The sequence below is a fragment of the Elgaria multicarinata genome, chromosome 2 (genome assembly GCF_023053635.1).
Source record: "Elgaria multicarinata webbii isolate HBS135686 ecotype San Diego chromosome 2, rElgMul1.1.pri, whole genome shotgun sequence".
Lineage (NCBI taxonomy): Eukaryota > Metazoa > Chordata > Lepidosauria > Squamata > Anguidae > Elgaria > Elgaria multicarinata.
In genome coordinates, this window is record NC_086172.1 from 45,209,033 (window position 1) to 45,232,470 (window position 23,438).

The 23,438-nt window shown below is 41.5% G+C and overlaps 1 protein-coding gene across 1 annotated transcript in view; it reads right to left on the minus strand.

The window, feature by feature from the left end:
- Positions 1-7,620: 7,620 nt before the first annotated feature.
- The window catches only part of XIRP2 (xin actin binding repeat containing 2), a 102,257-nt gene continuing 86,439 nt past the window's right edge, over positions 7,621-23,438 (minus strand). Inside the window, exons 7-10 of the mRNA XM_063118310.1 lie at positions 23,279-23,412; positions 12,182-21,623; positions 9,316-9,449; positions 7,621-7,709 (exon numbers count right to left, since the gene is read on the minus strand). Of these exons, the coding sequence (XP_062974380.1) occupies positions 9,355-9,449; positions 12,182-21,623; positions 23,279-23,412 (9,671 nt within the window). The 3' untranslated portion in view covers positions 7,621-7,709; positions 9,316-9,354. The remainder of the gene's footprint in view (positions 7,710-9,315; positions 9,450-12,181; positions 21,624-23,278; positions 23,413-23,438) is intronic.

The following is a 23,438-nucleotide window of genomic DNA, read 5'->3' on the forward strand; positions in this document are numbered from 1 at the left end:
GGCAGGTGGGGAGTCTATGGTAGAGAAACTGCCAGTTCCTAATCCCTGGAGGGCTTGAACCAGCCACAGGAGAAGGTGAGGAAGAGGCTTCCTACTTCCCCTGCTTTTTTTCTCACTGCTCTCCACCTCTCCCATTGGTTCCAGTGGGAGGGAAAATAACTACATCATCTCCAGGGCTGGCATAGATTTCTCCCTGTTCTGGGAATGTCCAGGATACGAGGGGACTTTATTTATTTATTTATTTATTTATTTTATTATATATTTATACTGCCCAACTGACTAGGCTCTCTGGGCAGTTTACAACTAAAACCATAAAATCCAATTTAACATTTTAAAATCACAAAAACCCAGAATAAGTTACAGTCCAGGGAAGGCTTGTTTAAAAAGATGTTTTTAGTAGGCATTTAAAAGATATTACATTTTCTGTCCTCCTGAACTGCACGAGGGAGGGTTTTCCAGAGGGTGGGTGCTGATACAGAGAAGGCCCACTGCTGAGGTTCTTCAAGAGGACATGCTCTTCATCTCGGAATGACGAGCAGGGCCTCCTTTGAAGACTGTAAATGTCGCCTGGGTGTACGTATATAAAGGAAGGCGGTCTGCTAGGTATCCTGGTCCCAAGTTGTTTAGGGCTTTGTACGGTAACAACATAACCTTGTATGTTCCTCAATAGCTAACAGGCAGCCAGTGCAGTTCTTTTAACTCTGGTTTTATGTGGGCAGAGCTCAGCGTCCCCATGAGCACCCAAGCTGCTGCATTCTGCACAAACTGCAGCTTCCGAACCACACATATGGGTAGCCCTACACAGAGTGCATTACAGTAACAAAACTTTTCTTTTTCCTAAAGCTTTTAAAACTTGATGTTGTGCAGACTTCTACTGTTACTTTCTACTGTTAGTTTTACCCTACCCTGTGCCTGCTTACCCTACCCTGTACCTGTTTGCATTCTCTTCCCCTCCTTATTGTTTTACTATGATTTTATTAGATTGTAAGCCTATGCGGCAGGGTCTTGCTATTTACTGTTTTACTCTGTACAGCACCATGTACACTGATGGTGCTATATAAATAAATAAATAAATAAATAAATAAATAATAATAATAATAATAATAATAATACAGTAGTCTAATCATAAGGTTACCAGTGCATGAATGACCTTAGCTAGGCTATCCCTATCCAGGAAGGGCATAGCTGGAATACCAACTGAAGTTAATAATGGGCGCTCCAGGGCACCTGGGTCTCCAGTGACAAAGATGGGTCCAGGAGCAGCCTAAACTATGGACCTACTCCTTTGGAGGGAGTGCAACCCCATCCAGAACAGGCAAACACTCCAATTCCCGGACCTGGGAACCACCAACCCACAAGGTCTCTGTCTTATCAGGACCCAGCTTCAGTTTATTGGCCCTCATCCAAACCATAACTGTATCCAGGCACCCGTTCAGAATGTGCATGGCCTCTCCTGATTCAGATGTTACAGAGAAATAGAGCTGGGTGTCATCAGCATACTGGTGACACCTTGCCCCAAATGTCCTGATGACTGCTCCCAATGGCTTCATATAGATATTAAATAACATTGGGGACAGGAAAATGTGGATCCAAAGCTTCCCCCGATCTGCCTCTGACACAGTCCTGGAATGCCCCCCTGCCCTTTACAGCCAATGGAGCACCACAACTTTCTGCTGACCATCAAGGGTGAATGTTTGGAGTAGACCACCCTCACTGTAGGCGAACCTTCTTCTTCTTTGCTCATTGGATGTACCCTTCCACAGCTCAAAATCGTGCTCAAAAGCTGTTTTGTTTTATTTTCAAATAAATCAAAATGAAAGTGGAATTTATCAAGTTGCCAAATGCTGGATTATATGGTTGCATCTGTGGATGCACGCAATTCATACTGCCTATGAAAAACAGGAGTGGCCTGGCCTTGGGATACCTAAGAGTTCCTCTGTTCTATCAGTCTTCAAGTCCAACCAGTGCCTTTTTAATTATATCATCCTTTCTTAAATTGCAGTCAATTATAGCATGCAGCTGTTAGTGCTATAAGGGTTACAACCTCCTTCAGTCGTGCTGTAAGACATGTTTATCAGAGATTTTGTTTTATTTAATTTGCTATAGCCAAGGGCAAGTTGTGTTGCATGGATTTAGAAGTTGGGAGCATGAGGTGGGGGAGGTATGACAACCATCTGATGCCTTGCAATGGAGTAAACCAGCCTTACTCAACTTGGTATCCTCCAGATGTTTAGTGCTACAACTCCCATCTTCTATGCAGGGCCGGTGCCAGACTATTTTGCGCCCTAGGCAAGGTGAGCTACTTTCACACACACACACACCCAAAAAATGCCAACTTTGTTTTTAAGAACATACGTTTCCTGGAAAAAAATAAGAAGCACAAAACTTGAAACTGCTAAATTTATTTTAAAGTGCAAGAAATACGTCATGCCAATTATAGCAAACAAATTGGAAAGGAACGTTTATGGGTCTAAAATGCATTATTCAATAGGAATATCACCTCCAAATCATCCCCCCCAACTCACACACACGCGCACACACACACTCAGCATCACTCACTCCAAACAAACACACGCATGAACACATGCATTCACTCAAAGACCCCATGCACCCCATTCACCCATATGTTCTCTCTCTCTCTTCTGGGCACATGCCAGAAGTCCGAACGTGGAGCCGCCCCGCCCCCACCCCAGTGTCCCTGGCATCGCTTCGGCTGGGCGGGCGTAGGGTGCCATCTCGCCCGCCCAGGCCCAGCTGAATCCTCGGGCCGGGATGGCTCACAGCCAATGTGCGTGAGTGCTGCACTGTGCCCGGCACCCCTCTTAGCTTGGTGCTCTAGGTGGCCGCCTGAGTGGCCTCTATGGTAGCACCGGCCCTGCTTCTATGGCCATTGGCCATGCTGGCTGGGGCTGATGGAAGTTGCAATCCAAAATATCTGAACTCACTGGGACTTGCTTCTAAGTACATATGTATAGAATTGTGTTGTAAAATGCCAGTAAACCACAGATTCTCTACCACTCCTACATACACACACGATTGGTAAAGTCCATAGACTTTTATGGGATATTTAATATGGTGGCTCTAGCAGTGAATGCAAATTGGTATGGGAAAATACACCGTTTCCCACAAGCTGAGTTGCACAGAGTCATTTCACCTTCTGTCCAGAAGCTCCTTCAGTTTCCACAAGCCTATAGGACCTTCATTTTTCTGATTCCCTGTTAACAGGGCTCATTGAGTTTACCACCTTACCCCATTCTGCTTCAAGGTCTTGGGCAAAAGCTCCAGCTCCAGTTTGTTCTTCTCATATTGTGTGCAAACAGCCCTTTGCAACTGTGATACTAGCTCCCTTTCCCAGCTTTCATCTGAAGCAGTGCTGCTAGTCATCTGAATTTCCCCCCACTCGCAACCCTGAATATGGGCACGAACACGTTTTCTAAAGGTTCACCACCACCCCTCCCTGCATATTCCTGGGCTTCCAATTGCATGAGAAAAGATTGCATTTGAGAGGCGCATGTTTTGCCTTCTTCTGACCTAACTGGGTGAATTCAGAAATGTGGGCTGTGAATTAACACCGATATCAGGCTACCTGCACGCTGCGTGGGTCACTTGCATTGCATTGCCTGCAGCAACTACTGCACATGGCCCAGCAACCCACACTTCTCAAAGGTTTCTAGGCTCAATTGGAAACCATTCTTCAAACATATTGCAATATCAACCTCTCATGGCTGGTTTAATATTTTGCACATTCAACGCCTTCACCCTGATCCAGGCAGGCACCGCATGTGCCTGTTTGTGATGGTTCTAGCTGAGTATTCCTAGGAGGAGGAGAAATCATGCTTTCAAATGAGAATTATGCATGTGGTTTCTTGATCACTTCAGCAGATATGCAGCCCCAGTCAGAATACTGGTGATTCATCACCAATCTGCCATGGTGAAAGACAAGGAAGAGGGAATAAATACATCCTACACTTCACCCATCCAAAACAGCTGGTCAGTGCTATCTCTGGGCTTTAGAGATACGGCTACATGGGTGCAGTCCAGATAGTGTGCATACACGTGGCTCGATTGCAGCAGTTTCTCAGTTACTTCTCATTGGGGACGTTCTTGTGGGTAGGGAATACTTTTACTCCGTCTCCCCGATACTAAAATTCAGGGTCATCCAGCGAAACAGATGAGCTCTGCAGTATATTAGCACTGTTTGTCAGCACAGACAGAAGGAAGTTCTTCACACAACGCATAATTAATGTACACAATTCACTTCCACAGTGGTGATGGCCACTGGCTTAGATGGCTTTAAAAGGAGATCAGACAAGTTGATGGAGGATAGGTCTATAGCTGAATCTCCCCTTCAGAAGCAGCCTGTAGAGGAACACCTTAGAAGGGCTTTTGCCTTCACCTCCTGCTTGTGGGCTTCTCAGAGGTATCTGGCTGGCCACTGTGGAAAACAGGATGTTGGCCTAGATGGGCCTTTAATAAGGCTCTTCTTATGTATATTACTTCAATTATGAGCCAGTATTTCCAGTAAGGAATAATTTTGAACCTTGTTCTTTCAGTACCCCTTGATTTTTAATGCCCTCTGCAAAGTAATTCTAAAACGATTATAATAATTTGCTATTAGCAACCTTTTTAAAGAGCACCGGACTTCAAAATAAATTCAGAAACAGCATTTTGTAAAGTGCTTTTTTATTAGGCCTTGTCAATTGCCCAGTGAAGTGCTTCCATGCAAGCTCAACTAACGTTAACCTAGGAAAACCACTGCTATTCAATACATACAGTTAGGCATCAAAAGTGCTAAATGTGACTAAGTACATGCAGAATCTACAACTGAAATGGAGCTTGATTCGCTTTCCAACCACATCGGAATATTTCGGTTAATTAACACTAGCTCCGCAGCTCACCATTCCTGTGGATATTTTCCATGATGTTCTCCCTTCAGGCTTTTTCCTTTAAAGTTTTACATATCTTGAACACACTCTAGTCAAATGTAAGCAAGTTTAAGCCCTACTCATTTAAATGGGAGAAATGTAGCAATTCTCTCTCCTTGGATTCAATGAGATTTGCAGCCTGCAATCCTATATTGATTTACTTGGGAGTAAACCTCACTGTATTCAATGGGACTTAGTTCTGAGTAGACACACGTAGGATTGCAGTGTTAATCTGCAAACCATGCACCCTTACTTCAAAATAAGTCCCATTTAACTCAGTAGTACATACTTCTAAGGAAACATGCACAGGGTCTTTATGATGCTCCTTATTTCTAGTTTTCAGGTGACATAATGTACACTCTTGATTCAAAAATGCAAAGGCACATCATATTTCACAAAGACCAAAAATGAGGAGCATAATGTACAATTGCTAGGGGGAATGATCATGGTATATTTTGATAATTTATTTTAACTAAGGAACTCCTACTTGAATATTTCTTTTAAAAGAGGAGAGAGAGAGAGAGAGAGAGAAGGAGAGGGAGAATGCTATTTCTATAAGCTAAGAAAGCAAGTGTACGTGCTATATCATGGAACAATAGTTCATCTACTTACAGTAAAACAGTAGGTGAAAAAATAACTTAAGAAATATTTGTCTTCCCCTTAGAGCACACCAGGTGCATAATCTCCACGTTCATTAAAATGGATAAAGCATACAACTGAAACAGTACACCGGTAAGGGAATCATATTGGAGCCTGTTTTCAGGGGGTGGGGGGTGGACTCATACATGCACATTCATCACTTGACTGCAACAGTAAGTGGTGACTTACATGTGTGAATGCACTCATCACAGGTCTAACGCCACAGATGGAACTTTCATACGTTCAATGTCACCTCAAAAAAGTTACGTTTCAGTCTACAACTTCACCTGGGAGTTGTCAAGTATTGAGTAAACAGGAGATGTACGTGCAATTATGAAATAGCCCTTAATAAACATGAAGAAAAGTCAAACTACAGGTTATTTGTGTTCTGAACAGATGAAACCATCTTCAGTTCCTAGGTATACATGAATTATTATGTACTGTGAGCAAATTAACTGGTATACATGAATTATTATGTATTATGAGCAAATTAACTGTGAATCATTGGTAATTTCTAGTACAAATTATAGAGTTCTTGTACAACATCAGGGTATTAAGTTGTTTCAAAAAAAAATCTGGTAGATAATTGGATTAAAAAGGTATATTCCACAAATTATAGATGCATAAACATTTAACCACATTCTCCCAAGTAAGTTATAAATGTAGCTTGGTCAGTGGAACTGCATTTATTCCTTTTCATCACACGGTCTATTTCTTTTCATTTGATTTCCTGCAGTTGGCTGTTCCATCTTGACTCGATCTTCTTGAGAAGAAAGAATAGCTCTACAGCTTGAGCTCAGTAAATCTAAGCTTGTGCTTGTACCTTTCCAGAACATTTCATCTCTGTGACAGATATTTATGTCATAATCCATACAGCCTTTTGAATATGAACTGTAAACATTTTTGGTTGTGGATGTAGAGGCAAACAGACCGATGTCGTCATTTCCAGGTAAAAAAAAACTTTCCACATTATCAGATGAAATAGTATTTAACTGTTTGACATGTTTGATTGCTTCCTGAGTGCCCAGTAATTCACTACCAAACGGAAATGTTGTATTAGCAACTTCCTTTAAACTGATAACATTGCTAGTGCGTAGTTTTTGACAGCTGGCATCTTTATTGTGTGTTATTAGATTATCTGAGGTAATGGTACCTTTTTGTTTGATGTTTTCTTCAACACCTGAAAGATTTAAAACCTCTGGTGAATAGCCCACTTCAGAGTCAGTTATACTGAGCAGTTCTGAATTTACAGAGCATTTTCCTAGCCTTTCAAATACATATTCATAGGTCGAGTTCTTTGCTTGGCTCAATTCTGTTAATGGATTGTGAAAATCATCAGTAGGTGCTTCTTGCCTACAAAGGTTTTGATGTGGAAACATGTTGTTGTTGTTGTTGTTGTTGTTATTGTTGTTATTGTTGCTGTTGTTCAAATTGCTATCTTTATTATTCTGCAAGATGGGTTCATCATCAGTGTTTGTAACTGGTATAACTTCCAGAACATCAGCTTTAAGCTTTTCATCTTTCTCCTTTTCAGCACTCTGCACGATTGCATTATCACATTCTTTCACATTCTTTCTACTTCCCTTCTCCTTTTCTGATTCTTCAGCTTCATTCATTTTCCCTCGCACATTTGCTTGTGAGTCAAGAGTCTCATCTTTCTTTTTCTCCTCAGTCTCCCAAAGATTGTTTGCTAGCTGATGCTGGTTTCTGTCACCCATGCATAGTTTTGTACAGGTTCTGGTAGTCTCTTGTTCAGAAACCTCTGGGGGCCATTTTGGTTTATTAACTTTAACCTCCTCTTCTACAGAGAATGCTTTTTTCGGTGTTTCCATAGAAGGAGGCCATGTAACGTTTAATTTGCCCCTCTCTGTGTTCTGTTTTAAATTGTCACTCAAAGTTTTACAATGTACTTGCTGACTGTCAGGATGCAAAATTTGATCACTTGGTTTCTCCACCTTTGATATGGGTAGATTAACTTCTTTAGCATGAACATAGCCAACGGGACCTTTTTGATCTTTGGAAGCCCATAATTCTTTATGTTGCTTGTGTCCAAAGCCTTCATCATAATTTCCTTTGGATTTGAAAAGTTGCTTAAAATGGGTTTTGCAGTATATTTTGCCATGGAGAGAAGCATAATTTCCCAAGCTGACAAATCAAAGAGAAAATGTTTTATGGCATCTATCTATCAATCAAATATGCTCCAAAAATATTCAATTTTAGTTGACATTTTAAGTACCTATAAATAACAGGGTCTATAAATGCAACCTTAACTCACATCATTTCTAAAAAGAAATAATACATACATTTAATTTAATGTATGATACCCAAAAGAATAAATAATATTGGGTAGGATTCAGACTTAGTCAGTGTTGACCACTTGATTTCAAAAGGGACATTAAAATATTCACACAATAGCATTTGAATTTTTAAAAAGTGCTGTAGAGTGCAAAATAATTTTAAAAGAACGCTGCCTTTCAGTCTTCACCATTTTGAATATTATAATGCAATATCTGGAATATTAATTTCATATTGAAATTAATATGCAATGTATGAAAATGTACTAATTTTCTTTTTTGTTTTGTTGATCTTTTAATTAGTATAAATGTACTTTTTAGCCTGCCTAACTTTTAAGAAATCATCAAAATTATAGCACCTACATTAAAAAGTGCTTTAGTGCATGCTAAATACTTCATTTAAAATGGTGGGCTCAGAATAGTCCATTCCCAAGTAGTATGGATAGAACATAATGGGAGTATGAACACACAAAAGCAGTATATCCCCTATTGGCATGTGGAAGGTACCCACTAAAGTCCCTCTCTTGCCACTTGAGATAGGTCTCAATCTCTCCCTCTCATAAGTAATGCATATGTGAGATTTCCTTCACTATTAATTCTGTGAAAAGTAGGGCATACTTAGGCCTTAGCTAGACCTACCTTTTGTTTCGGGAGAGAGGAGGGGAGATCTCACATTGGGATTAACACGAGATATCTCCCCCGTTTACACGTACGATGCAACAACCTCAGGAAGAGAGGCGTCACGCCCACCATTTTTTATTACTTTCTTAAAGCGACGGTAGTGCATGAACGGTCGTGCACAAAGGTGAAGTTTTTTTTTTTAAAAAAAATTAAATTAATTTCCCCGCTCCCCTCACTCTACCCCCGATGGGCACAGCGCTCCTGAGGAGTGCTGCGCCCTGTGCGCGGCTCCCGGCTCCTTGCGAGTAATTGTGCGGAGCGGGGTCAAGCCGTGGAAACGGGCCACACGTTCCGTGGTCTTGGGCTCAGCAGGCCCAAAGGGGAGGGCTCTATCCCGGGGCAAGGGACGGATGATCCCTCCCTGATCCCGGGATCCCCTGTGCATCCCGGGGTATAGCCTGGTCTAGCTAAGGCCTTAGTGCCCATGTATTCTTATACTTCAAACACAGGCAATGGCAAATCACTTTCAAGGGACAAATCACCTCAAGAAATCTTGCCACTTCGATTCTAGTTCTAAGATATATATCACAATTTTCATCCAGCAATGACAAAGTTTTAAAACACGGAGAGCCAATATTTTTCTCCTTTTGATGGAGATTCCCAGAGAAAAAGAGCTCAAGTGACCTGCCAAATGGACATCCCGGTGACAGAATTCAACAGGAAATTCAGATTTCTTGACTTCTGATCCAATACCTTGGGCATCACTCATATGAAAACAGATGCCAGCATATGACAATATTCACACGTCAAAGCTTTAATTGTTTGCTTCATCTTACCTTAATTTACTGCCACAGTGGTGACATCGAAAACATGATTTATGAAAAGTCTGCTTGTCGGCAACCAGACACTCCATTGGATAAACTCTCTTTTGACAAAGCAGGCATGTTTCCTTTCCCTGAAGTTGCAGTTTCTAGAAATAAATGAGACAGGGTGTCAGTGTCATGGGGTGTTATTCATTTTCTCTCTCTCTTTAAGCTATGCACAACATGTTCCATCACCACTAGAAAAGCTGAAGTGCTTGGCTCACAAATAATTAACACCTAAGCCTCCAGTTTAAATGGCCAAATAAACTTCAAGTAACAAAGCAACCTGTGCTCCATTCTTGAGAGGCTGGACCAATCTATTTACTTCGAAGACACAGGCCAGGCTTTAATATTTCAATAGGAAGAGGGGAAAAGAGGAAGCGTGAGGTGATTCATGCTTCCTATTTTTAGATTTTCACTGAAACTTGCGAAGCAGAAACTTACACAGTTAACTTCCAAGGGCTCAACCACATCTCCTCACAGGGAAGGGGATGCATATGGCCCGGTTCCCCTTTGCAATAGACAGTGGAAGTACTTTCACTGTGGGTTTTCTGCTGGCAGAAGATCATACATTTTTTTAAAGGGATGAAGCTACAGTATTGATCACTAACATATATGTATGTATGTATTTACTTTGCTGAATCAGACCAATTGCAAGAGTGTTGATCCTTTGTGTGGGGATATGACCTGACAACTTGGACGGCTTTAAAAGGGAATCTGACATATTCATGAAGGGTAGGGCTATCAATGGCTACTAGTCATGGTGGCGACAGGTTACTTCCAGTATCAGAAGTACTGAGTCTCTGTATACCAATTCCCAGGGAACGCGAGCAGGGTGTGTGCTGCTGCACTCAGGTCCTGCTTGAGGATTTCCCCATAGGCATCTGGTTGGCCATGGTGTGAACATGGTGTGGGAAATGCTGGACTAGACAGGCTGTTGCTCTGAGTCATGATTTTTATGTCCTTCTGACATAGGGCACGTCTATACCAGCCCTATTTCCCGGGATTGCCCTGGGATCGTTCCTGTGCATCCTGTGCATTCTTCTTTCGGAGAAGAAAGAGGAAGTAAACAAAGACCTGGCCCTTTCAGGGGTCATTTTTATTGTGGTGCTTTTCCTGCAGGCAGCAGGAAATAGCAGCACATTTCGTTCCCCCCACCCCCCCCCACCCAAAAAAAAGTCAGATTTTTTTTTCGGGGGGTGTCAATTTTGTGATGGAAAGAAGGCAAGAAGGAGCATTAGGTTGGCGAGAGGTGGATGGCTTCATCTAAAGGATGCAGGAAAAACCGTGAGTGGGCAGTAGCGAGCATGCAATAAATCACTCGTCTGATGAACACAATAGTTTCCTGCTACTTATTTGTGTTGCTTGCAAGGCTGTCGTGGGGCCCCTTCCTATGTCAATGCTGCCTTCCGTACCTCCCCGGTGATGTGGATAACCATCATTTTAATTTCCAACAATTCAACCAGAGCAATGCTATTTTGGGGACATTGTGGGAAATAAAAATTGTGATTGCCTGACACAATACTGGTTGCCTGACATTAAGGGCTGGGAGGGGAGGAATTAAGGAGGTCCCGGGCAGGTGTAGGCAGTGGGTGTTACTGGGCCTTGGCAGCTGCCCCATGATGCTGCTTGGTGATGCTGACCTGCTTGCTTGCCTCTCTCTTCCCCAATTCCTCTTAGTTCCTTGTCAGTCAGATGCTTTTTGCTAGGATGACCCACCTGGAGTTCAGCTTCTGGAAGATGCTTCTATCAGTTTTTAAGCCAAGATTCTCTTCAGCCCACTGCATGCCATTGTATGCAGTTCAGAAGGGTCCCCTACTCCCTAGAGCAGGCATTCAAGCCTATGCTGTGGGCACTGCCCCAAATTGTCTAATCATGGATCACCACTGTGTCGCCTGTCACATCTATGGATTTTAGGCTGTGTCTTATTCAGCAAAAACTTTTGTTTCATGTCTATTGGACCCTGTAACATCTCTTTAATAAGGGGTTGTCTAATTTGGCTAATTGCTGGTGGTGCAATCCAGTGAATGCTTCTTTTAAATATGCTTCTTTATGATGTTTTTTTCTTTCTGCATAAAGCTCTGGGGCTATCATTCTATGCATACTTAATTGGAATAAATCCCATTAAGCATACTGAAACTGTCTTTTGACATGCTTAGGATTGGACTACAGATTTTTTTTTAAGGCTGCGATCCTACACAAACTTACCTGTAAGCAAGCCTGGCACTCACGTCTGTGTAGACATGTATAGCATTGCGCTGTAAAAGCTCTACACTTCACACTATCTTACACAAAATGAAATTAAAATGCATCCACTATGGGCACACTCTACTAACAAGGGCTCCTGCACTAGCCGCTAGGAAATGAATGGAAACTACTACACAAGCTCACATTGTATTGTATATGCCATGCAAAGCCGAAAGCTTTCATTCAGTTCAATTTCCCAAAGGTGCACTCACATACATTTTTTAAAAACTAAAACGCATTAGTTGAGGTGTTAATTTTTTTTCCACTTTACGTTTCGTGCTCAAGAAAATATTTTCATTAGTAGAATTCAAATATAATATTTACCTTTGTCAAAATAAAACCTCAAACTCTTTCAGTACTGGTTAGTCACATGCTCAGCACATATATTAAGGCACATGCCTTTGGAAAAAGAGGAAAGAATAAAGATTTCTGAGAGAGAAAGAGAGGGAAAAGACAAGTGAAGAAACGTTAGTATGTCACGTCACCCTTCAAATTTCATATTAATTGCACAACCTTGTTTTATTGCCGTGGTGTCATACTCTTTAGAGCCGTAAAAAAACACCTTTCTCCACACCTCACATGCCTTATTTACCACTTATAAACTCTGCTTGCTCATGGAAGCTGCTCCGCACTTCCGCTTCCGCAGCTTCTGATACGGTGTAGCCGAGACTTTTAAATACTCTCTCACTTTCTTGCCACGTCTTCTGAAAATTCCTTAGCAGTTCTTCCGGCGAATCGGCAGCAGAAATATCCAAGAGGTGGCCTGAGATCACGTCTTCGTACGTCGGAGGTGCGCGTTTGAAGCCAAATCCTCCAGACTGCATCCCGTCGACGCTCCGTGATGTGGAGGTGGCGGATCTCGATTCAACGATGGTGTTCTCAAAGGAGTCCAGGCCGGAAGAGCGTTGGGCATGAGACGTTGCGTCAAAGCACACCATCGGTTCCAAGGGATGCTCTTTAACGACACATTGCTTTGCTTTTGGTTCTCTTTGCCGCTTCCCTGGAGACTTTTGGAAACCATCTTTTTGCTTTTCGCTCTCTTGAGAAATTTCTCCAAATTCATCCTTCCTAAACCTCTGCCTTTCTTCCTTTATTTTGCCACTGATGACACCATTTTTGACATACCTTTTCTTGCATTTCTCTTCTGCTATTGGCTTATTATTCAATGTTCCTGACACTATATCTACTTTATCCTCACTCTCATGGCCTAATCTTTCAGGTATATCTGGTTCCTTCCTTATGTGAATCATCTGCTCAGATGCTTCAAACCTATGCACAAGCCCTTTAGGATCAGCCTTAGGAACCTCAAATGTTTGCGTAATGGAAATCGGGTCTAAATTCTGTCCAAGTGGCTCTAGGCCTTCTGGAATGTTTCCTCTCTTTTTGGAGATGTATGTTTTGCTTGTTTCAGATTCCTCACGAGTTCCTTTCTTTTGCTTCACTGTACCAGCAGTTCCATGTGATTCATTTACAGGTGACACTTTTGAAGATGAAACATCAGATTGTCGTGCCTCAATCTTGATTTGCCGACGGAGTGTTGCGGGGGATTTCACAATCTCTGACCTTCTTTCCACAATAGGAATTGGGGTTACTGATCGATTTTGTGTTGCTCCTTGAGACAGTTTTACTGTGGTGTCTTTAAGCTTGGCAAGTTGCTCAGAACGGCTCCTTGGAGGGGATGGAGAGAGGCAGGCAGCTGGCTGCTGCATCTTACACGTTGGGGTAACAGACCTGGGAGGGGGTGATGGTGGAACTGGAGTACTTTCCCTTTGGACAGGAGATGAGAGCTCCCTGAAAGGGGATTCAATGCATCTAGATTCAATTGTAATGTAAGTTGGCGAGGGTGCTCGCATTCTTAGGGATGGCGAAGAACTTTTGATTTCTGAAAATCTGTGCGCATTCACTTGCTGCTTTATTTCTTGATGTGCCATTGTGTCTTTGATCATCTCTTTCGTCTTCTGTGAATCTTTCCTGCTAGAGCCAATGCTTACTTTAGCCATTTTCTGTGGTGATCCTCCAACTCTAAGAGAGTCTTTTCTAGGTCTTAGGGGTTTCGTGGAAATCATGACTGTCTGGATTGCATCTTCGCATGACTCAAGCATTTTGGCAGCTTGATCTTTAATAACTGATAATACTTCTTTCATCTTTTCAACATTATTTTCTTGTGCGATATAAGTTAAGCTTTGCTTCCTTTCTTTTTCTACCAGCCATTCTGGAATAACATTTAGGAAGGTCTGAAATGTTTTGATTCCATTTTTATTTGGCTCAGTTTCAAACTCCTTCACTCTGGACAATACTTGCTGTACTTCCTCACGTTTCCGCAAGAATGCTAATACATCTATGGAGCCTTTCTCATTATTTTGTACTGATTCTCTTGATGGACTAGATAATAATATCTTTTTCTGTGTAAGTTCTTGTTGCGGCTCCATTGTCTTAAGAAGGCCTTTTTTCTGTTGCATTATCTTTTCCCTAGCACATTCCCTTCCTTGCAGAGTACTGTTTTCCTGGGACAGTTTCTTGTTTTTGATGTTTATATCTGAAATAAGAGTTTTCTCTTGTTCAGAAGTCAAAGTCTGTGACTCTTGATGTATACCAATTATCTTTTGTTTGACCATTTTTTCTGATTTATTGCTAACCTCTTCTTGTTTACTTTGAATTATTACTTTCTCCTCTTTAGGGCAAGAAATTACCTGCCTATGCCTTCCTTCCATAGCCAAAGAGACTCTTTCTTGTTTAATTTCGTCTTTCCCCATTTCTTTCCTTTGAACTAACTTTTGTTTCACTTCACTGGATTCTGTGTCCTTTACTTCATGCCTGCCTTCAGTGAATTTTAAAATCGGTTTCTCCATGTGCATCTTCTCATCAACATTCACATGATTATTTGCCTTTATAGTGCTTTGCTTTTTTCTATTAGAATTGCTTATATTTTCTTTTTGTTTTTCTTGAATGCGTTGGTTCACAACATTCTGGACGCTAGTTGCCTCTTGCGTTTTGTGGGTCACAGAATCCTTGTGGGTTCCATGTAAGCTTTGATCTAAAGCAGGAAGCTTGACAGTTCTAACTTTGAAAGTAGGGGACCCAGTTTTACTTTTCGTCATATGCAACTGCTCCTCATTTTGGTGCTGCTCTTTCTTTTGCATAGTGTGTTCTCTTTGGGTCTGTACCTTCTGAGAAGACACACAGTGTTTTGTAAGGCTTTGTGACTCGTGGACTGCCTTTTTTCTAATGTGCTCTTCTGCTGAGATTTTTAAAACGTTTTGGGACTGTTCCACTGTTGCTATGTTTGGCACAGGCTGAGGATCATCCTTTTGCAATCCCACGACTTGCGGCTTCACCTGACGTTCAGGCTCTGCAAGTATATCTGGAGTGGCAAAGGGTGGTGGACCTTGCAGAGGGTTTTGGTCCTCCTCATCTGGTTTTAATACTGGCAGACAATATTCTGATCCTGTCTGAATGGAACTTCCCCACGTTTCACTGTTTCTTCTCATAACTAGTTGACAAACATCTTTCGCTTGCTTTTGCTCCAGCTCTTCCCTTTGCTGTCTGAATTTTTCTTCTGCAATCATTAAAGGGGTTTTAAATTTCCGTACATAAGGCTTAGGCTTCATTTGTGTGGCCTCTGCTGGAAGGGAAGGTGACCTAACAAGCGGGAAAGCACTTGTTTTCTTTACTGCTGATGTCTCCAGCTTATTCGCTTCCATAACAGATGCAGCCCTTCTAACCTCTTCTGTTTTTGTGCAGACTCTGTCCTCTTTCTTTTCAAGGCTAACCATTTTCCGCACCATTGCGCTCTCCGTTTTTTCTCCCGTTGTTTTTGCCATATTGTTTTCTTTCTGCATCTGAACAACATTTGGTTGGATTTTCTGACCTGTTTGAGGTGAGCTTCCTTCTAACTCATTTGCAAGTTCTTTCTGGGGATGTTTCTTGATGTATGGGCCCCTGCCGGGTTTAATGCCAACAGGAGGATGTACGGATGGTTGCAATGCTTTCTCTAGATCTTTGAGGAAATGTTCTTTCTTCTGTTTTGGCAGAGGAGGAGGTGGTGGAGTCAAAGCAGATGCCAATCCACATTCATGTTTGTCTTCTGCTGGAGGTGGTGGAGGAAAATGCTCGCACTCCGTTTTCACCTGTCTTACTGGCGGTGGAGGTGAAGGAAACCCTTGTCTGTCAGAATCCATCATTAAATGAGTTAGAGGAGGGGGAGGTGGCGGCAGAGGCAAGTCAGCTTCAGAGGAAATGACTGACAGTGGTGGTGAAGGAGGAGGGGGAGGTGGGGGCGGGGAATCAACTTCTGATCTGTCTGGGCCCTTGGGGTTCTTCTTTGGATTCAGGGGATTTTTCACCAGACCTCTGACGTTTGACTCAGCGTCTTCCAACTTAGCCTTTCCCCTGAACCTCGACATGGATTTCTCATTTTGCTGGATAATGTCACACTTTTGCTTCCTTTCAGCTTCTTTAAATTGTCTGTGCATTTCCTGTGTGACTTTGACTTTTTGATTAGTTTTTATATTCTGTTCGGATGCCATGGAAACCTCAGCTTGGCTTGCCTTAACATTATTTTTCATCTCTTTGAGAGCCTCCTTTGAATGCAGAGATTGTTTTCTATCTTGCTGCACTTCTTGCGTTTGAAAATGACCAGCTGCTTTGGAAATCATGCCAGTTGACATGTTGACCAGTTGCTCTGCACCTCTGTGATGGGAGCTATAATCGCTCGTGGACAGTGCTGATTTTTCTTTCATCTCCTCGTGACAGTTCATGTCAAAATATTCTTCATCTTTATGTTCGTGAAATGCATTCCGTTTCTTTCCAGTAATTTGTTTTGCGGACTGTACAACACTAGATGAACTGTCTTTCCTCAGTATTCTGCTTGCTTCTGATTTCTCTGTTCCTTCATTTTTCTGAACAAGACTACAAAAAGCAGATTGATCAATCACATATTGATCAGTACGAGTCTTTCCTTCTCTTTTGGCAACATTCTGGATTCTGACTTTATCTAGAGATTTATCTGCTTTTTCAGTGACCTTGTATTGGGAATTAGATAAACACTTCACATTTCTCTGATCTGCCTCATGAATCTTGGTGCTCTGTTTTTGATCCAAATGGATCGCTCTGGTATCTTCAGTGAAGATGCTCTCCTTTTCAAACTTCGCTCCTGCATGATGTTCCTGATGAGATTTAATATTATTTTGTAAACGTCCAGTTACATTAACTTCGTTCTTGACTAATTTTTGAGATGGCTTAAACGGCATCTGGTTGGTTCTTTTCAGGTCTCTACGCACGCCTGCTTGGTGTTGCATTGTTTTTCTTTCTGCAGAGGCTTCTAGCAAGCTTTCTCCAGCGCCATGAACAACTTCTTTGGCTATTTCTTCTCTACCTACTTCTTTGAAAGACTGCTGAACTGCTTTTAAAGACTTGAGTGTGGACTCAAGGTCAGCTCGAACAACATCTTCTCTTAAGACTTCATTTTTTGTGTGCATTGCTTTCTCCAGCGATTCAATCGCCTGCTTAATATCGCCAGGGATGATATCAGGTTTTTCTGTTTCTTTCAGGCGATAAGCTGATTCTTTAAGAGACTTCAGGATTGCAAGGATATCAGCTTTGATAATTTCTTCCTTTTCTGTAACAGTTGTTTGATTTATGGCCTGACTAAGGGAATATAAGGCTGCCTTCAAATCACCTTTTATAATTTCTTCTTTGCATACATGACAAGATGTATTTTGCGGCTCAGTCATAAAGATCTTAACTGCATTGCACACATCTCCAGGGATGATGTCAGTTTCATTAACTGTCCGTTGAATTTGAGACTTCTTTTTCTTAAGTAACAGTTTTGTGCCTTCCACGTCACCCCCAATTATTTCCTCCACCTCTTCCTCCTCCTCCTGATCCCTTCTTGCAAATGTTTCATTTGTTCCTGTCTGGAGTAGTTTCAAATAATCCAGAGCCCCGGCTTCTATGCATGTTGTAAAAAACTGAACATTGCCCCTTTCTGAATCGTCTATTTTAGGCCTTTCCGATATTTCATTATTCATTGCAGAGGAGAGGAGGCTGTGAATCGTACGCTTCACATCGCCACCTATAACTTCATCTTGCTCGATTTTATTGTTGTCCTTTTTGTGAAAGAGAGAATAGACTGTCATGTTAATATCTCCCCTCTCATTTTCTTGAATTAAAATTCCACGTGTTGCAGAGTTCTCCTTATTAAACAGGCTGTTTATTGCTTGCTGTATATCACCTCTCACCACCTCTTCCTTTTCAATGTGAACATCTGTTGCTCTAGTCAGCAACTGCTCTTTGGTCAAATTCACATTGCCCTTTTCGTCCTCATTTATTTTAGCTTCCCTTTCAACAGCGCTTGGTCTGGACAGCAAGTTCAACATGATGTTGGCTAAATCCCCTTTAATAATCTCTTCTTTTTGTACTTCAGGTGCCTCCTGATTCATCAGTTTATATTTTGCCATTCGGACATCTCCAATTTCATCTGCCTCCAGGATAATTCCATGAGATGCCACAACTTTGTGAGAATAAAGTTCCTTTAAAGTTTCTTTCACACTTTTCCCTACGATTTCCTCCTTTTCAACCTTACTTTCATTGAATTCATGGAAAGGAGTGGTTTCAAAAAGCCATGTTGTGGTCTTCACATCTGCCTGTGGAATTTCTTCTTTATCTATTTTTGTATCGCTTTCATCTGTTTCCTTAATGGAGTCCAGGGGCTGGTTTTCAAAAAGCCACACTGCATTCTGAACATCACCTTCTTGCACATCTTCCTTTGTTACTGTCTTGACATCTTTGTACTCTGACCCCTCTCCTCTAATTTCGTCGATGGTATGTGATTCAAATAACCAAGTAGATGTTTTAACATTGCCTTGCTGTATTTCACTGACACTCACTGTTCTTACATACCTGCCTCCTTGGGTTTCTTCAGATTCAAATAATTTCTTGTTGGCTTTCACATCCCCACCCTGAACACTGTCAACTGTGGGCATGATGATTTTTTCTTCATCTGAAATGGTGTCCAATGCTTGCGTTTCAAATCGGTATCTGACTGAGCTAACATCTCCTTTCTGAATATCTTCCTGGGTGACTGATTTTATAACATACACATTATCAGATTGGTTTATTGATCCTAAAGGCTTCGTTTCAAAGAGCCACCGAGTCCCACGTACATCTCCATGAATCACTTCTTCCTTTTTAACGGTCGTCACTTCATGATAATACCCTTCTTTGTCTTGAATTGCATAGAGGGGCTGGGTCTCGAAGAGCATTCTGTAGCTTTTCACATCTCCTTTTGTGATCTCTTCTTCACTAATGGTTTTCTTGATGCTGTCTACCTCTACAGAAGATTCATCTTTAATCTGATCCAAAGAAAATGTTTCGAAGACAAAGCAACCTTTCCTCACGTTTCCACCCTGGATGTCTGTAACAGTTTTTGCTGAGGTCCTGTCTCCTTCGTGCTCCGTTAATTCATCTAGAGACTGATTCTCAAAAAGCCAGCAGCAATGCAAAACATCCCCTTTCTGTATGTCTTCATTTTGTATGGTTTTAATTTTGTTCAAAACTTCCTCCGAGCTGAAATTGATTGAGTCTAATGATTGGTTCTCAAATTTATACTTCATAGTTGAGACATCTCCAGGCTGGATATCAATTTCCACAACTCGCTTCAGCTCTTGGTCTTCTTCTCCTTGTATATTTTCTAGCTTCTCGGTCTCAAAAAGGAAACACGCGGTCCGGACATCGCTGCCCTGGATGTCCTCCTGCTCCACTGTGTGTAGTTTTACAGCTGTTTCTGATTCTTCCCCTATGGCATCAAGAGGTTGGGTTTCAAAAAGCAGAGTACAGGTTTTGACATCGCCTCTATGTATCTCTTCAGTATCTGTCACTACCTCCTCTTTGTCATACAGAGTTTCCATTGGCTGGTTTTCAAATAGCCACCTGCACGTTTTTACATCCCCTTTGACAATTTCTGTTGTCTCCATCTGTTCTTTGCTTTCTTCATCCTCCACATTACTAAAATATTTAATGGCGTCAAGAGGCTGAGTTTCGAACAGCCACTTAGCTGTTTTCACATCACCTGACTGTACTTCTTGTGAAGATATCCCTTTGATGATCTCAATTTTTTCAATACTCTCATCAAACTGGTCAATGGGCCTTGTTTCAAAGAGCCACCTGCAGTTTCTGACATCTCCCCTTACAACCTCTTCTTGTCGAATTGTTTTAACTTCATGATATTTCCCAAGGCTATCCTGGATTGCATATAATGGAGTTGTCTCAAAAACAGCTTTATTTAATTTCACTGCACCTCTTGTTACACCTTCAATGAGAATTTTATGAGCGTTGTCTTGTTTACTTAAATGGCATGTTTCAAATGCATGCTTGCAGCTCCTCACATCTCCCTTGTCAATTTCCTCCAGTTTCACCGTTCTTATGAATTCTTTTCTTTCCTCCCTGATCTGTTCCAGAGGCTGAGTCTCAAAAATCCACTTCTGATGCCTCACATCTCCCTTCTCTTCCTCAGTGGCAGCCATTTTTGGAAGCTTTCCAACTTCTGGGCTGTCCTTTAGCATATCCATTGGCAATGTTTCAAATAAGTGTTTAGTAGTATTTACATCCCCTCCTATTATTTCTTCTGTGGGCCAAAAATTTGTCTCTTCCCTTTCTTTTAGGGTATCAAGAGGATGAGTCTCAAAAAGCCAACATTTTCTGCAGACATCAGTGCCTACAATGACTTCTTTTTCCACAACAGATTCTTCGGAATCCTCTTTAATAGTATCCAAAGGCTGGGTTTCAAATAACCATTTTGCCCTGCCCACTTCACCTTTGATACTTTCCTCCATGGAGATTCCACGGACAACTTTGATTTCCATGGAATCTTTGTTGATCATGTCTAGAGGCTGTGTTTCAAACATCCAGCGTACTGTTCTGACATCTCCTCTCTCAAGGTCTTCTCTATGGACAGTTTTAATCTCCAGCATTTGGCCTAAATTGTTTCTAATGACATACATTGGTAGAGTTTCAAAATGCCTTATGCTTCTTTTCACGTCGCCTTTAATCTCCTTTAGTTCAGATCGGAGCTGCAGCAACTTAGCTTCATCCACTGAATAAAGCTGTCCAAGAGTGTCCAATTGCTGGGTTTCAAACATATAGCTCACTGTTTTGACATCTCCACCAGTGATTTCCTTAATGAAGGTCTCATTGGATTCTTGTTCCTTCTCGTGGTGAATTTTATTCATTGAGTCCAATGGCTGAGTTTCGAACATCCAAGTAGCTGTGCGGACATCTCCCCGAGCCAGTTCAGGAATTTTGTCTTCACTTTCTGTGTCGTCTGGGGAATGAGTCCCCAGTGCATCCATGGGTTGTGTTTCAAACATCCATGTAGTATACTTAACATCTCCGCCTGCAATAATTTCTTGGTCTGCAATGCTTGGGTCAGGGGATTCATCCTTGATTGAATCCAGAGGCTGATTCTCAAAGATCCACCTCATAGACTGGACCTCTCCCTTTAGGATTTCATCCCATTCCAAATACTCTCTTTCTGGGCTCATGCACTTTTGTGGGCTGCTTTCTGTGTTTTCAAAGACATACCTAACCTGACGTACATCTCCTGCTACTGAGCTACCTATCTCAGTGTCCCTACTAGAGACTATCTCAGAAACATCACTGAAGTACTCTTTTTCTAAATTCTTCCTCAATTCCGGGTGAATGTGTTTATATAAACGCTTTAATTCATAAAGATTTCTTTGCTTAGAATACAAATCTTTGGGAAGAGGTTGCTTTGATGGTGAGGGAGAGGGTTCAGGGGACTGGGAAAACTTTGTCATATCAGATGGAGCCTGTAATAAGTCTGGAGATGGTGGAGGAGGAAATTCCTCTGTACTCCCATACTTAGAAGAGTTGCTGTAGGCTGCAGCTGAAGCAGCGGATGCGTATTCTGTTTTCCTTTCCATATATATGTCCTGTTGTCTACTGGATGAAGCTGATTCCGCAGCAGAAGAAAAGGCTGCAGAAGGCCAAACCATGTCTTGATACTCATTTTCAATCTTTAGGGGATAAAATTAGTATTTTTAAAAAAGCTATTTCCCTGACCATAATCCGGTATTCATACAATACAGTTGAGTCAGTTGGGTGAACAGCTAAGCAATAAGAGTCTTCAAAGGAAATCAAATTCCTCATTTCACCCAAAATAATACTTACATGCAACAGGTCATTTAATATACCCTGTGAACTATGATGTAATTCATCCATTGCTTTCACTATTGCCAAGAACTAGTTTATATCTATAATGTTTCATTTATCTACACTGAAGTATATGTACATTCTTAGATAATCTGGATATTATCTGATTTATCTTATATTAGCAGCTGTAGCAGTCATGGATTCTCAGTTTCTTATAAGAATGGGAAGTGGACAGAACACAGAGCATGCAACCAGGGCACAAGAATTTGCTGATACAAAAGAGAATACATTAAAGAGTAAGGATGTACCTATAGATGGGTATTTATCAAAGGATATACTTGAGGATGTTACACTATTCAAGATGATTTCTGTTAAATATAATTTAAAGTGCAAACTGCTCATAACAGCTCGATCCTATGAGTCAGTGCTTCGTGAGATTGTGTTTATGGATCCCAACATAGGCATGATGCACTAACAGACAGGGATGCAGGAATAAAGCATCGTAGCACTCTACGCAATCAAGGGGAAGTTACGTAATCCAGTCCCATTACTTCTTTGCAGTAAGGACTTGGTAGGCAGAACAGCTGGCAGCCTCCATCCTGCTTGCCAGAGATGAGAGGACACTTTGGGCAGTATCTAATGGGATTGCTGTGCTTACGCAATTGACATAGCACCAGCATAAGTGACCTCTAAGAGGACTTTCAGACAGGTTGGCAGGAGGGTCATGTTTCCTTACCGTTGCTCTCTTCCAGGGCCGGATCTACACCTTGAAAACCTTTTGAAAATGGTATACAGAATGTGTCCTGGGCCCAAACAGTTGTCAAAACCATTATAAACCATTATAAACCAGTAGTGTAGATCCTGCCCTGGTTCTCTTCTGTGTTTGAAACAAGCACAATTACATGGAGAAGAGAGCAGTGACCATATGGCCTGTACATTTCAATGGGACAGCACCCTCTAGTGGGCATTAACGCAACCTCAGAGGAGTCGGGTTTTCTGAGGTTTATTTTATGACTTTAAAACTGAGAAAAGGAGTGGGAGATATGCAGGAGGCTGACATCCTCATCAAAAGGACCTGTGAACATCTGTGAAAAGCCAGTAACGAGCATGCTATAAATCGCTCCTTTAAAGAAGCTCTAAGGCGACACTAATAGCATAGGTTTTCCAGGGAAACCAATTGTGCCACCTACACTATTGGCATTGCACTAGAACTCACTAACCCTAGTGCTACCTCAGTTGCATAAACACAGTGTTGGATATTGCCTTTTAGTGGCAAACATTTTTGCCCTCTGACTTCAAACTGTCCCCCAAACGACTGGAGCATAAATCACCCACTTTCCAAACACAACCATAGTTTACAGAAAATTGCATTGCAAATATCACCTAAATGAATTAATTAAATAATGTTATTCAATACTTACAGCTATTGTAACTTAGAAAGGAATTTGGGTGTCACAATAAAAATGATAATAATTCAGTATCGGTCAGATGAAGGATTCCCTTTCCATATACCACTGACCTTGATCTGCTTTGCAGGCGTTCCACTCTCTCGTCCAGAATGAAACATCTTTCCCTGCGCCGTTTTTTCAAAATGCTGCTTTAAAGATTGCGTAGAAATCACTGGAATCTCCTCATTCTTGGTTGTGTTGACCACTGTGATATGAAAACATAACTAAAAG